This window comes from Sorex araneus, chromosome 6 (assembly GCF_027595985.1).
Source record: "Sorex araneus isolate mSorAra2 chromosome 6, mSorAra2.pri, whole genome shotgun sequence".
NCBI classification, from domain to species: domain Eukaryota; kingdom Metazoa; phylum Chordata; class Mammalia; order Eulipotyphla; family Soricidae; genus Sorex; species Sorex araneus.
In genome coordinates, this window is record NC_073307.1 from 43,303,473 (window position 1) to 43,319,821 (window position 16,349).

At 39.9% G+C, this 16,349-nt stretch overlaps 1 protein-coding gene and 1 non-coding gene across 2 annotated transcripts in view; both read right to left on the reverse strand.

The window, feature by feature from the left end:
- The window catches only part of LVRN (laeverin), a 61,062-nt gene that overhangs the window by 9,640 nt on the left and 35,073 nt on the right, over positions 1–16,349 (reverse strand). The window contains exons 13-19 of the mRNA XM_004618173.2: positions 14,012–14,151; positions 11,372–11,427; positions 6,167–6,320; positions 4,349–4,443; positions 2,389–2,496; positions 1,560–1,727; positions 1,005–1,142 (exon numbers count right to left, since the gene is read on the reverse strand). Of these exons, the coding sequence (XP_004618230.1) occupies positions 1,005–1,142; positions 1,560–1,727; positions 2,389–2,496; positions 4,349–4,443; positions 6,167–6,320; positions 11,372–11,427; positions 14,012–14,151 (859 nt within the window). The remainder of the gene's footprint in view (positions 1–1,004; positions 1,143–1,559; positions 1,728–2,388; positions 2,497–4,348; positions 4,444–6,166; positions 6,321–11,371; positions 11,428–14,011; positions 14,152–16,349) is intronic.
- LOC129406146 (small nucleolar RNA U3) lies at positions 15,470–15,677 on the reverse strand. Its single transcript, XR_008630819.1, has one exon. It is a non-coding gene; the product is annotated as a small nucleolar RNA U3 (small nucleolar RNA).

The following is a 16,349-nucleotide window of genomic DNA, read 5'->3' on the forward strand; positions in this document are numbered from 1 at the left end:
CCTACCTGCTGTGCTACTGCTCCAGTCCAGATCGGAACTACATTTTTGTTTTGTATTGTTTTTTGCATCACACCCAGCGATGCTCAGGGGTTACTCCTGTACTCCTGGTTCTGCACTCAGGAATTACTCCTGGCAGTACTTGGGGGACCATATGGGATACCGGGGATGGAACCCAAGTCTGCTGCGTGCAAGGCAAATGACGTACCCACTGCTAGCTGTATAGTATGTGAATATTTATAGGACATATTATTCCATGTTTTTAGGAATATATGGTTATGGTTAAATGTAATGGCATGTTTGGTTAAAGGAATGTATGATTAAATATAATGACTTGGGTTTTGCTTGTCAGTATTTTTTTTTACCCAGCAGAAGAACTGGGAAGCAAGCTTGTATAATATTTTGTGAAGGGAGAGCAAGGCTGGGTCACCTGATGGTGTTTGGAGGCTACTCCTGGCTCTGTGCTTAGTGATTGCTCTCAGAGCAGTTCAGGGGCAAGGTGGTGCCAGAAATCAAACTGGGGTCAGCTCTGTCCAAGGCAAGCGCCTTAACCTCTGTATTATCTCTCTGCTTTGCACATTTGAACTTAAAAAGAAATACAGTGGGTTCAAGGACATGGAAATCAGATCTATAAAAGGAATCCAGCAAACAAAAGACATTTGTGCAACATCCAGGCTGATGTAACAATGATCATTTTTTAAAAAAGATATATTGATACATCTCACAAAATAAATGAATGATGTACACTTTTGTGAAATACAAATCTGTTTGAATCTGGGTGTCTGAACAGGTGTATAATGAGCACAATAGGGATACCAAAGTTGATTAAGTATCCTATGTAAATCCATTTTTATACAGAAAGCCAAATCCCACGGATAGGTGATCTCTTTTATAACTCAATTAGTTGGTGGTGAGACTAAGTGCAGGAAAAAAATCACGATTTTTCTGGTTGATGCAAAGAACTTTGGGGAACTAAATGCAAGAAAGGTCTCGTGTTTCCTTCTTACCTTTCACTCACAGCTTGCCAATTGTCGACTAAAAAGTCCTTTACAATGTACCGGCCAACTTCAGATGCCGCCACAGCTTCCATTACATTTGTTTCATTAAAAGTGAATGGAGACGTAATGATGGCATACTGCATGTACCTGCAAAGGTACATTTGCAAAACCACAAATATGTCAAAAAGAATTCAACAGAGTAAATTCCATTTGTTTAAATGAAGATCTCCTCAGGGTCCTAACTTAGTTGGGAACTGAACCCCTATCACTACCTCCAGGTTCCTCTACCAGGAACATTTTTCTTCTTCTTTTATTTATATAGATATAAAAAGTATGTATACATATATATGTATATATATTTGGATTTGTTTGGGGACCATATTCGGCAGTGCTCAGGGCTTACTGCTGGCTCTGCACTCAGGGAATCACTCTTGGAGGGACCAAGGGGGATGCAGTGCCAGGGATCGAACCCTGGTTGGCTAGGTGCAAGGCAGGTACCCTGCCTGATCTACTATCTCTCCAATCTCAAACACCAGATCTTTCAAAGCAAGTTTCAGTAATTACCTTTTAAGTATCCGTGGATCTCTACTGCAGCCCATGGCATAAGCGTATTGCATTTTCTCTTCTTCCTTTGTTTTGTTTTTGTAGACATTTAACAAGAAGTCCCATTCTTTATCATTTCCCAAGGCAATGCCATAACATAAAATCACACTTTTAATCGGATCAGGTATTCTGTAAGTCATAACATGCAATACAATTTCTCATAGAAGTTGATAAATATGTTTTCTACATCGCTATACATATAGGGAAAACATAGTTGGATTTCTAAGAAAAAAAGATCAAAAGCAGGAATCTAGAAAAACAATTGCGGAAATCTCTAGCATGAAAAAAGTCATGAAATTAGTTTAGAAATGATGTTTTAAGGGAGATGTAAATTAGAGTAATACAAACCATAGATAGACAGATAATTCAATTTGCTCTCATAGTTACCATGCTTTCTAAGAGTCCGTTCTAGAGGTAAGAAAATAAAACCAAAATGAGAGGGTCTAAGACTCAACTCTCAGCAGGACTTAAACTCATGAGGAAGGAATAACTTTGGAGAATATATTTTCTCATAGTTATCACATATGACGATATACAAAAGAGTTCAAATAAGCATAAAAGCTTAATAGGGAACGTGAGACCTGGGAGACAACTCATGGTATATATTATAATCTCGCTGATGTGCACAGTCCCATACAACGAAGTATTTTGGAGGAAAAAAAAGTGATATAGAGGAGAGATTGCCAAGTGAAAACAAAGAAATTACTCCCAGAATGAGATCACTGAAAAGGTAGAGAAATGGGGTGCTGAAATGGGGCACAAGCAAGTGTGGTTACAGCATCCTTCTTACTCATTTTCTGGATGCTTCATCCATTTTCTGAAGAGTTCTCTTGACATTTGAAGACAGTCTTCAAGGCCCAACCAACATGCAGTTAAAAAAAGTTTTTCCAGTGATATCCTTGAAGGAAAATGCAAAGAAAAACATTTTTATCTTGCATGACTACATTTATTTTTCTGCCTTCAAGAGTAAGTATTTCATGAAAGAATAGGTATTTAAAAACATCCTTCCAATAGCATACGGATTGTGTAAAAATAGCTTTTTTGGACAGCAAATGTACTTAAGATGCAGAGAAAGATATACAGAGAGGTTCTCAGGCACCATATAAACTCCTAAAGCTGGTGTTTTTTGAAGTTAGAAATAAATTAATGCCATTCTTCATCTTCCTGAAACACACACGGCGTGCACACACTCCACATCTGTTATCAATTTATTTTTCTTCCCCTTTACAATAATTGCTTCATGGATTAAAAAAGTGAATTCAGAGTATCTGATATCATAAACTTTTAAAAATATTTCTTTCTCTATATCTGGAAACAAGAGGAAACCAATTCTTTCTCCCCCCCCCCTTGACAATGCACCTTTCCTTCCCTATTTCTTCCTCTCCTCCAGCCTTATCAATGATGTCCAGCAAAAGAAGAGAAGTCTTTTTATTGCTTTTTTCTCATAAAGCTAAGAAGCTATATACCTTATGGTTAAAAAACAAAATTAATTTGAAGAAATACAATAAAAGACAATAATAAGTCCCAATTGGCAATGCCTTGAGGCATCTCTCACTATACTCTGAGTTTACACCGGAATAAAGGAATTCAAACTGGCCAGAAGACTCCAGAAAATGCAAGAGCCAACTCTCTATTACGCTGACTTTCTGATAAGCAACAATGGAATGTTCAAGGAGAGGTCCTGAGAGGAGGTGGGGGGCGGGGAGAGAGAGAGAGAGAGAGAGAGAGAGAGAGAGAGAGAGAGAGAGAGAGTTCTGACACTGACTTATCATCACTCTCTTGCCACCCATCAAAAGTTGACTACAGCAAGACATTCTCTCTAACTCTGTCTGTGGCCATGAAAAAGAGGATTGCTCCTCAGATGCCACAACCACTGGTCACTTTGATGGTGAATGTGGCAGGTTAACATATATACTGGTTGACCAAGCACACCTCTGACTTCTCATTCATGCCCATAACTTCCTATCCACTTTGCAGCTAATTCTTACCCTCTTTCACAATCTTTCCATCCAACCTTCTGTCCTTTCTGTCACATGCCCTTGGACTAAAATCTCTCCCCTTCAAAGAAACTCCAGAAAACAGAATAACATTTTTTGTCTATTTTGTGTTTCTCTTTTGGTTTCATCTTGATGTTGACTAGAGGTGGTGATGGTTATTAGTTTTCTCCCTATCTCTCGATGCCCATCCTGCACACATACAAGCCTTGCATCAAAGGGAGGTACTGGTACCTCAGCTCTGCCTTGTCTGTCATGCCTGTGCCAGCGCATCACAACAGCAGGCTACAGTGCTCAGAAAAGCAGGGAATGAAAATTATTCGAAATTCTTACTCAGGATCACACATAAATGACATATATTTCACACTGTCAGCCTCCCACATAACATTTGGATTATAGTAAAAATTTGTTATTAATAATGTTCAGAGGGAACATTGTCTCCTGTGGCCTTTCCATGCCCTTCAATTCACTGATGTAGAATAGCTCTAAATTGTACAATACTTCAACCAGTACCTAAACATTTGAGAATACAGAGCTCTAGGTTCTGAATTTTTCCTGTATTTACTTTGCAAGTAAATTACGATCCTAACTATTCATTCCTTTTAGGATGCAAGTAGTTCACCAACTCCAAGGCTATTGTTCGGCAGTAGCATATAAACTCTCTCAAGAAAAAATAGGAATGGGATCTTATTTTATATATCGGAACTTAGCTATTAATATGAACTAACTTATTAAATTGTTCCAAAACATACTTACAGGGCTAAATAGTCATCCTCCAGGGCTGCTGCATTTTCACGAATTGTGGTTGAATAAACATTCCATATTGAAGTAAGTCTTGTTAACAGATATTTCTATAAACAATGAAAATATAAACATACTTATTGGTTCAAAACACTGAATTTGTATTTTATTTCTTTTTGTGAAGAAGCATTCAGAGACATGTGACATATTTCTTTAAAAATAATCTCTGAATTGATAAATGTGTAACTGATTATTTTTTTCACTTATCTAGGTTCAATTTTCTTCTTCATAAGCAATAAATAACATAACTTAGGTAAACACACCATGTAACACATAGTAAGAATTCAATAGGTATCAACAATTATCATTAATATCACCCCAAACATTGTCTGCTACCTTCAAAATAAAGAAAATAAAACCATTAAACTTTATAATATGATTTATGCCTTAGAAAAATCTATGACCTTAGTCTGGAATCTTTCTGAAATATAAGCTGGTAAGTAATATTATGGAAGCTGTACATTTATCTATCCATTCTTAATAAAAAATATTAATGCTATTCCTTGAAAGTCCTCAAAACTAAGTATGTTTTTACTGCTTTATGCAAAACCAGTCATCACATACTACCAGTTACCTCAATCCCACAAACAGTTGTGTGCCTGCCTCTATTGATCAGGATTCCCAGAGCCAAGCAGGTCAGCATTTTTGGAGACTAAAGAAAAGAAAATCTGTAGCTTTGTGACCAAAGCGATAGTACAGTGGTCAGGGCTCTTGCATGTGGCTGACTCGAGTTTGATATGGTCGAACCTCATATCGTCCCCCAGGAGTGATCCCTTAACACAGGACCAGGAGTGAGCACGGGTGGATGTGATCCCAAGACAACAACAACAAATCTGAGGTTTTGAGAGTGATCCTATCCTGATAATGCTCCCCAAATTCACTTGAAATCACTACCTAAAAGACCTGCTGACTCGTTTGTGTTCCTAATTTCTCAGAAGGATTGATTCCCAATTTCTGCTTTCTCACCTGTGCCCTATTTCTTACGATGATTTTTAAGATCTTATAATAGAACTTTCCCCCTTTTTTACTTTCATATGAAAATGTTTCTCCTTTATATAATGACCTGGGGACATGTCACTTCATCATTCATTTAAATTTTTCCCTCATTCTTTCTGTGAATGAGTGCACACAAAAGAAGCCAACACCAAAAGCATTTTCAAAATGTTTACTTTTCCCCTGGGATATATCTCTTTGGTAGTCTGCTTCTCTGTTTTGAGTATTGGCCCACACCTAGAAACGCTTAGGGAATAGTCCTGGTGTAGTGCTCAGAGTGATCGGATCACTCAAGCAGTGCTCAGAAGACCATATGGTATCAGGGATCAAACCTAGGATTCTCATATGCAAAGCACGTTCTTTAGCCCACTGTGCTGTCTTCATGGATCTATTTCTCTAGTTTTAAGTGCTGGTCCTAGAGTAAATTAGAATATTTCAATTACAAATATAACCTTGTTAGAAGTCATTTTGTTACTAGGAACCATTATAGCTAAATAGTTGCTAATAAATACTATCCTTTTCTGGAAGAAAGAGGCAGGCCATTTCTGTACTTCCTAGAACTACAGTTATTTCCACCAAGAATTACATAACTTTTCAAACTTCTCTCACATTCATCTCCTAGATTAGGCCTAAAAATAAGGCACTTTAATGTGATATATGTATATGCATATATATATCAGAGATTACTATGAGAAAGATAAATTTCACAGATGCTGGAGAGAATGTATAAAGAGAAAAAGAATATTTCTCTTAAAACCACATGACAAAAAATGAAATTACCTTTAGTAATGGGTATAAATCATAGTTGTTCACCTCAGAAATAAGATCCCTGGTTACCAGGTTCACCAAGACTGCATACCATACTATAATTTCATCTTCTTCAGCAAGGTACTTGGTTAAATCAAGTGCTGTTTCAATCTCAATATAATTGTTTCTGTTTGGTTTAAAAAACACACACACTCAAAAAAACCTTCAGTCGCTAAATGAATTTGCACACTTTCCATGCTTGTTCCATGCTTCAATGCCTGCCTTCAGTAAGACTGTCAAATAAAAAAAACAAAAACTAGAGGGTAAAGAAAGGTCCCATTTTCTTGATAAGATGGAACTCAACCAATGTTGACCAACTACCCATTTCAAGTTGGGTCATTCAAATACCCAAATGCTTGGAGATTAAAAAAAAAAACTCCAACCCCAGTGTTGGATTATTACTGGATAATTAATATTTGTGCATTAAGTAGTCATATTTCTGGGAGTATAATTGCTACTCAGCAAGTTTTCATGACATTCTCGGTTGAATGCATTGCCAGCTACTGTGAAAACACAAACACAGATGACATTTTTTTTTTTTGCCTGCTATTCAGAAACTATTAATCCAGTGAGGAGCTGAGGCTTAGAAGGAGTGATTAATGAAAGATCTTAGAAAAGGCAATGAATACAATAGAAAAAGAAGAAAAACACAAGTATAAGATTTAAAAAAGGCAGGGGAAGCCTTCTGCAGGGTGAAGTTGAGAGAAGGATAATAAAGAACGGGTAGGACTGGGATGGGTAAAACGTAAGGAGGAAGTAAATTTAGAATGAAGAAGGTAGACTAGGAATCAGTGATGTGCAAGGCAAGATGACAGAGGTAGAGTTTCTTCAGTGTTACCATGAGAGGTGCTGTGAATAGGAAAGATGGACCAAAACTGTGAGAGCTTTGAAGGACAGGAGAAAAAGTTTCCATTTGGTAGAAATGTATTTAAACATCTAAGTATCATTATGAAATTAATACAAAAATTATTTTGCAAAATGGGTTTAGACCTTGACCTGACACCATGCACAAAAGTCAGATCAAAATGGATTAAAGACCTCAACATTAGACCACAAACCATAAGGTACATTGAAGACAAGGTCGGCGAAACCCTCCACGATATTGAAGATAAAGGTATCTTCAAAGGTGACACGGAACTAAGCAATCTAGTAAAAACAGAGATCAACAAATGGGACTACATTAAACTAAAAAGCTTCTGCACCGCAAGAGATACAGTGACCAGAATCCAAAGACTATCCACAGAATGGGAAAGGATATTTACACAATACCCATCAGATAAGGGGTTGATATCAATGGTATATAAAGCACTGGTTGAGCTCTACAAGAAGAAAACATCCAACCCCATCAAAAAATGGGGCGAAGAAATGAACAGAAACTTTACCAAGGAAGAAATACGAATGGCCAAAAGGCACATGAAAAAGTGCTCTGCATCACTAATCATCAGAGAGATGCAGATCAAAACAACCATGAGATACCACCTCACACCACAGAGACTAGCACACATCCAAAAGAACAAAAGCAACCGCTGTTGGAGAGGATGTGGGGAGAAAGGGACCCTTCTTCACTGCTGGTGGGAATGCCGACTGGTTCAGCCCTTCTGGAAAACAATTTGGACGACTCTCAAAAAATTAGATATTGAATTCCCATTTGACCCAGCAATACCACTGCTGGGAATATATCCCAGAGAGGCAAAAAAGTCCAATCGAAACAACATCTGCACATGTATGTTCATCGCAGCACTGTTTACAATAGCCAGAATCTGGAAAAAACCCGAATGCCCCAGAACGGATGACTGGTTGAGGAAACTTTGGTACATCTATACAATGGAATACTATGCAGCTGTTAGAAAAAAGGAGGTCAAGAATTTTGTAGTTAAGTGGATGGGCATGAAAAGTTTTATGCTGAGTGAAATGAGTCAGAAAGAGAGAGACAGACATAGAAAGATTGCACTCATCTATGGTATATAGAATAACAGAGTGGGAGACTAACACCCAAGAACTGTAGAAATAAGTACCAGGAGGTTGACTCCATGGCTTCGAGGCTGGCCTCACGTTCCGGGGAAAGGTCAACTCAGAGAAGCGATCACCAACTACATTGTAGTCGAAGGCCATGTTGGGGAAGGGAGTTGCGGGCTGAATGAGGGCTAGAGACTGAGCACAGCGGCCACTCAACACCTTTATTGCAAACCACAACAGCTAATTAGAGAGAGAAAACAGAAGGGAATGCCTTGCCACAGTGGCAGGGTGGGGTGGGGGGGAGATGGGATTGGGGAGGGTGGGAGGGACACTGGGTTTACGGGTGGTGGAGAATGGGCACTGGTGAAGGGATGGGTTCCCAAACTTTGTATGAGGGAAGTATAAGCACAAAAGTGTATAAATCTGTAACTGTACCCTCACGGTGATTCTCTAATTAAAAATAAATAAATTAAAAAAAATATATTTTGCAACTGTGTTAAAGAAAACAGAATGGAATTCAAGACAACTAATGGCTGGACACTAATGCAACAGGCTAGGTGAGAAATGATGAAAGCTTGCAAAGGTAGAAAGGAAAGAGTCCAAATGACATTCCTAAGACTAGATGAGACATGGCATTTCAATGGCAGATGGAGAGATCTTCAATTCTTCAAGATCAAGTGAAAGAAGAGTGCACACAAAGAAACTCATTGCAGAAGCAATTTAGAGGTAGAACTCAAGGTCACTCATCAGGACAAACAGAAGACAGGAGACAAGTAGAGAGAGAAATTTAGAAATCATCAAGATAGTCGTCCACAAACATTTGCTGGGCTCACACTATGTGTACCTATAACAGAATAATCACTGAGGTGGTACTGAGTTATCTCTAAGTTGTCTAAAGGAAAAAAGAGAAGAAACTATCATCACCATGACTAATCTTGAGGATGGTCAACAGGAAGAAAAGTCAGATGTGTGAGGAGAAACAGGTCTGCCTACTGGAGTCTTGGAAAGCAAAATAAAGCTTCCAGCAGGATGTAGTCAACTATCAAAGTCATGCTAATTTTAGGAGGTGTTTCAGCAAAGCAGTAAAGAAAATGTGAGATGAGTAACAGAGGGGGAGGGGGAAGCAACAAAGCAATTAAGGAGAAAATATGCAGACTTTTGCTCAAAAAACATGACAACAAAGAAAGACAGAACACACTGAACAATTTCTCATTCAAGCTCCCTGGTTGTATAGTCTGAAAATTTTAATTCCAAACATATACTAAGGTGCCTGAATAACCATTTATCAGCATAGAATATATTAAATATGTCTACTATAAATACAATTAGTAATTCTTGAATATATAAAAGCATGGGCCATATCTCATTAAAATAATCCCTGTGGCCATCACCCTTGGTGATGAACAAAAGTTACTTCAAAATTTCAAATGATAGTCTATGTTTTTCAGCAACTATTTCTCTTGGATATGCCAGCTACTTTATTTCCTTAACCTAAAAGATCACATTAAAACATGGACACATTCCCAAGAGCCTTCACAGATTTACCATCTTAATATTTAACAGCCTTTACAAATGTAAACTAGACTCATTTGTATTTCATCAACGTTTCATTTATTTACTTTTTACTTGTTTTCCCCAATAGGGGCTACACCCAATCTTGTATACACCCAGCATATCTCTACTACTTGACTTCTCCCCAAAGCCCTAAGTTTTATTCATTTTGTAGGGGAGAAAGACTTCAGAAGCCACGCTCAGGAGGTGCAGAGGCTCCTCTTAGCAACTCTCAGTCAACAGGTCAAACACACAACAATGCTTGACCCCTGCAAAGGTTCTCGGGGCCACACCCTGTGGTGCTCAGGGGACCATGTGGTGCTGGGGCTCAGCACAGGGTTGGCTGCACACAAAGCAATCATAGCCCCCGGGCTCTCTCTCCAACCCTGGTAAGTTTTATTCTTAATTGAGACTTTTTAAATAGTAATTTTTACTACTTTTGACAATCATTCTATGCATATTTAAATACTGCTCATCTTTTCTATTTCTGGTTTCCCTACTGTATCCTTCTAAACCTTTTCCTTTGAAACCTTCCCTCTTAAAACACTAAATCATCTTTGCTTTCCTTCTAATGTTTTGTGAAAAATTTTCTACAATCAATTTAAATTTTACTACACCAAGGTTAAATTAAAAATATAGAATTGTGATATAATTTTACATTAAACTTTGCCTTGAAAAAAAAATACCTTTCCTTTCAAATGATAAAAAACATGAGCTTATTTCTAACAGCAATATTTCCTTTTTCATGACAAACCTTGTAAAAAGTTGTCATTTTTATTGTCCTACTGGCCCCTTCCAACAAAAATAGTTGAAAATGGACAGGAATTGGGTGTTGAAAGTATGTAAAGGGATATACCTGATAACCTCTCAGTATCTATAATGCAAACCATAATGCCCAAAAGGAGAAGGGGAAGACAGAGAGAGAGAGAGAGAGAGAGAGAGAGAGAGAGAGAGAGAGAGAGAGAGAGAGAGAGAGAAAATTGACTGCCATAGAGGCTGGGTGGGGTGGGAGGGAAACTGAGGACATTGTTGGTAGGCAAACGTACACTGGTGAAGGGTCTGGTGTTGGAAAATTATGTTACTGGGTTTATGTTACTGAAACCCAGTCATGAACAACTTTGTAACCGTGTACCTCACTGTGATTCAATTAAAAAAAATAATTTTAATTTTTAAATTTTAAAGATTTCCCTTTTTCTAAGTTATTCTTTGTGATAAAAAAACACATGACATGAAACTTATTACCTTAATCATTTAGAGTGTGCAACTCAGTGATACCAAATGCATTCCTAATGCTGTGTAAAAATCACCACCATCCAACTCAATAACTCTTCATCTTGTCTGACTGAACCAGTATCTCCCTTGTTCCTTTCTCCCCCCGAGATGCTGGCTTTTACTTTCTCTATGATTTTGGCTATCTTGATTTTTAAGTACCACATAATGTAAATTCAGTATACAGTATTTGTCTTTTGCAAATGTCTTATTTCATTTACATCCAGGTACTCATCTAATCGTTACCTATCCAATTTGCCTTCTAAAATTCATGGAATTCAATCATAATCAATATTTAGGACCTGTATCCTAAGGAGTTTAACTTCATAGTTGTTTGAGGCTATTATTTTTTAAAAGTTGACAAGGTCAGTCTAAAACCACGAAACAAGGAAATATACTCACTTAGACAGGGAAAAGGCATCATCAATCAATTGGAGTCTATGAATAACAGGAATTGCCTGCAAATTAGATCCAAAATATGTGCAGGAAAATATGAGAACATTGTTTAGTTTTTTAAAAAATCAAAATAACATTTGAAGAGCATTGCTGCTTACAGGGCATGTCCTCATGAATTATCTCATGTGCACAGAAAGGACAATTACTAAGGATATTCCCCATAATTTTTATACATCTGTTTTTAATAAATGATCCCTCTGGACATTCATCATAAGGATCAAACAAAGCAGAGTTATGCCAAAATACTTGCCAAAAAGCAGCATGTCAAAAAGTAAAACAGAAAGCCAAGTTGAAAAGATAGAAAATATATATTTAATTGAATTACAAAAGTCAAGTAATTTTCATAAAATATTTTGGCAGAGGAGGCCACATAAACTTATGACATAGCATTATTCTGGTAAAATTGAGGCACACTTTGAAAATAATCAATTGTAGGACCAGAGAGATAGCACCGGGAGGAGGAGGGCGGGTAAGGGTGATCCGGGGTTCAATTCCTAGCACTGTATATGGTCCTTGGAGCACAGCCAGAAGTGATCCCTAAGCACAGAGGCAGGAACAAGCCCTGAGCACCACCAGGTGTGGCTCAAAAACCAAAGCCAAAACAATTTTTAATACAGTGTTTTGAGCTTTGGGCCACACCCAGCAATGCTCGGGGATTACTCCTGGCTCTGTGCTCAGGAATTACTCCTGACAATGCTCGGGGGACCACATGGGATGCCAGAGATTGAACCTGAGTCTGCCACGTGAAAAGCAAGAGCCCTACCCATTGTAATATTCCTCCAGCACCCTAAAATTACTTAATATTAAAAAATGAAATCTTATGGATGGGGCTGAGAAGAGCCAGGAGTAAGTCCTAAGGTGTGGCCCTTAGGTGTGGCCCCCCCACAAAACCAAAACCAAACCAACCAAGAGAAAGAAGCTGACATAAATGTCTTGAGCGGCTGACCCCGACTTGATCCCCAACACCACAAAGTGCCTCTGAGCACTGCCGAGTGCAGCTGTCAGGATGGCCTGGGTAATCCCAGAGACCCCTCTGCCCCCCCTCCACCTGCCTGAACCACACTGAGTTGGCTGCAAAATACCTGGAGGGCATCACTACCCCCCACAGACTCCTGAGCACCATTTGGGTGACCCCTTCCTTGAAACGCTGTCTCCTCGAGTTTTCACTGATTTGATATAAAATCACCCATAGAGCCCCCGGCTCAGGGAAAAGCCGGGGCCATCTGCCACCCTCTCGTGGGAGCCCAGCACTGCGGGCCACACACCTGTGTCAGGTCAGTGCCCAGAGAAGGTTCAAAGCCTCCTGCACCTTCCCTCCCCACCTTCCCACGTGGCTGCGGATCTGGGGCTAGAAAAGTTATCTCCATCACATCCCTTTCAGCATCAGAACAAACCACACTTAAGTCTTTCCTTGGCAGCAGTCCCACTTCCTTTCTGGGAAATAACATTTTCTAAATTAATATTAATAATGGAAATGTTGTCTGCTTTGCTCATCAGTTATGTTTTAGGAATAACGCACCTCTGCTTTGCATTCAGGAAATCTACAATGGTCTCGAGAAAGCCCTGTTAGAGTGGCATGACCCAACATGGCCACCCATGGAGAAGAGCACCTTTAGGAATGAATAAAAATAATTCTGAGTCTTATAAACATGTCCAGAATGCCTTCATTGTGCCAGGGTTCCATCAAACATAATGCAGACACCCCTTTATTTAAGTGTCACCATACTTTAAGGTTAGCCAAGGCACTCATTATTATACAGATCTGGAACTACGCACAATTGTCAAAATCATGGAGGCCGCCCACAGTCATACATCTGGTAAATGAGGAACAGAACTATGAACACAAGTCTGCCGGACCCTGAACTCTGGCTCTGTCCCATGTGCTATTACGGCTGGAGGGGTTGCAGAGGGTCTCAGAAAACTCTGGAAAAGTCATACACCCAAGTTACCTGTTAGTTCAACAGCCTAGTTATGGATTCTTTGGTGGGAGGGGTTCTCACAAAGGGTGCTCAGGAAGCCAGATCCGTGTGAAGGCCCATGGTGCCGCTCAGTGGGACCCTGTGGTGCCAAGAATCAAACCAACGTTCCATCTGCAGGAAGGCCCTTAAACCTAGCTCTCAAACCCTCAATACCAAGTTTTGCAAAAGAGCTGTTCATAGTAAGTTACACCAGATTCAACTCTATATACTCTGAAGCCAGCCTCTATCTCCACCTGCAAAGTTCAGTTTGGGGAGTGGAGGTGGGCTACTGCTGGCAGTGCTCAGGGATCACTCCTGGCGAAGTTTGGGGCACCAGGCATCGTGCTGGGGATCAAGCTCAGGAGTGCTGCCTGCAAGGCAATGGTCCTACCTGTTGCACTATTGCTCCGTCCTAGGACTTTTATCTAGAAAGGTAAAATTGTGGTAGAAATTCAAAAATACATTAAACCCAAACCTCTTCTTCCTAAGAACAAGGGGAAAATCCAGAGTGCCTGGAGAACTGGAGTTTCCTCCCTGCATACAGGATTATGAAAACTGCACCTCTGACAAGGTTAGGGAGTGTTATATGTTGCCGACATTTAATAAGAAGTGTCCAAAAAACCCTTACCTTAGGATCTTTCTCTAGCTGTTCATTAATTTTCTTCCAACCGAGTTCATCATACTTTACTCTATAATACCCAGTTGTATTCAAATTTAAGATCACCCAGTCGTGATCAGAATCCGAAATTTGCATTTCCGGAAATATTTCTGCAATGAAATATGTGATGAGTCTGAGATAGCAGGTTTTTAAAATGAGTTCAATACAGGTTTACACTCTACTCTTTTTTTTTCTTCTTTTTGGGTCACACCTGGTGATGCACAGCAGTTATTCCTGGCTAATGCACTCAGGAATTACTCCTGGAGGTTCTCGGGGAACTATATGGATTGCTGGAAATCAAACCTGGGTCAGTCGAGTGCAAGGCAAATGCCCTACCCACTGTGCTATTGCTCTAGCCTCTGCACTCTATTCTTTTTTTTCCCCATAGCACAAAGAAAAAAACTTAATTTTTTTCTGGCATTTTTATATCCCTTTTATTTATTATTTTTTAAAATTTATTTATTTTTTAATTAGTGAATCACCGTGAGGGCACAGCTACAGATTTACAATTTTCGTGCTTGTGTTTCCCTCATACAACGTTCAAGAACCCATCCTTCCACCAGTGCCCATTCTCCACCACCAATTTATGCAGTATCCCTCCCACCCAACCTATCCCATCCCCCCCCACCCCATCCCGCCTCTGTGGCAGGGCATTCCCTCCTGTTCTCTCTCTCCTTTTGGGTGTTGTGGTTTGCAATAGGGGTATTGAGTGGCCATTGTGTTCAGTCTCCAGTCCACTTTCAGCACACATCTCCCTTCCCGCGAGGGTTCTCCAACCACATTTTACTTGGTGTTCCTTTATCTATCTGAGCTGCCTTTTCCCCCAGCATGTAAGGCCAACTTCCAATTCATGAAGCCAATCTCCTGGTACTTATTTCTACTATTCTTGGGTGTTAGTCTCCTACTTTGTTATTTTGTATTCCACAGATGAGTGCAATCTTTCTATGTCTATCTCTCTCTTTCTGACTCATTTCACTTAGCATGGTACTTTCCATGTTGATCCACTTATATGCAAAGTTCATGACTTCATCTTTTCTAACAGCTGCATAGTATTCCATTGTTTAGATGTACCAAAGTTTCTTTAATCAGTCATCAGTTCTTGGGCACTCGGGTTTTTTCCAGATTCTGGCTATTGTAAACAGTGCTGCGATGAACATATAAGTGCAGATGTCATTTCGACTATACTTTTTTGCTTCTCTGGGATATATTCCCAGCAGTGGTATTGCTGGGTCAAATGGGAGCTCAATTTCTAATTTTTTGAGTAGTGTCCATATTGTTTTCCAAAAGGACTGAACAAGTCGGCATTCCCTACACTCTATTCTTATTCTAAATAACAAGCTTTCCAAGTACACATAGTAAAGGAGTACTAACATATATATATGAGTAATTATATATTTTCCATATATAATGACTTCCCCCCCCCACATGAACTCTCAGACTGCATCCTGTCCCTCTCACCATTCCAAGGGAAGAGAAGAATGATCATCAATGGTAAAAGTCAGTCACAAAAGCCACACCTAAACCAGCAATACGCTCAGGAGAGGATGCTCTGGCTTCTCCTCATGGTTTCAGGCACTCTACACGATCAGAGACCTCTAGGAATGACTATAGACATGCTTCCAGAAAGGATAGTATAATGACTCTCTTCCAAGGGGAGCCACACCTGGTGGTGCTTAGGGGCTTGTGGCCATTTCCAATAGAACTCATCCCTGTGGCCTGTGGTACTCCAGGCAGGGTGCTCAGGACCTACAGGGCCATATCCAGCTGTCAGCCCTGCTGTGTTCAGGGATCACTGGGGCTACATCTACTGGTGCTCGGGGGCTCCCAGAGCTATATGGGCACTGGTTAGGGGTTGAACGGTGCCAGGGAACAAACTCAAGGACTCATAACCATGTGAGGCATAAGCTCTACCCCCATGAACTACCAACCTGACCTCTCCACACATAATGGGATTTTATTTGATTTTTTAAAAAATCTCTTTGTTTGGGGCTGGAGAGATAGCTCGAGGGGTCTCCCACATGCAAATCACCTTTGGACATATCTCACCAGCACTACCAGATAAGCCCACTCTCCTTAATCAAAAAAGATATTAAAATAGAACTAAACAGAGCCCATGTGGTAGCACAGCAGGTGGAGCACTTGCTCTGCATGCAGCCAGCTGGGGTTCAATCCCCAGCACCACATATGGTCCTCTGAGCACCACCAGGAGTGAACCCTGAGCACCACCAGGTGTGGGCCCCCTCCCCCCAGTAAAAGAAACGCTTGTCACTGGGGTCAAAGAACTAACAGAAGGTAGGGTACCTGCCTT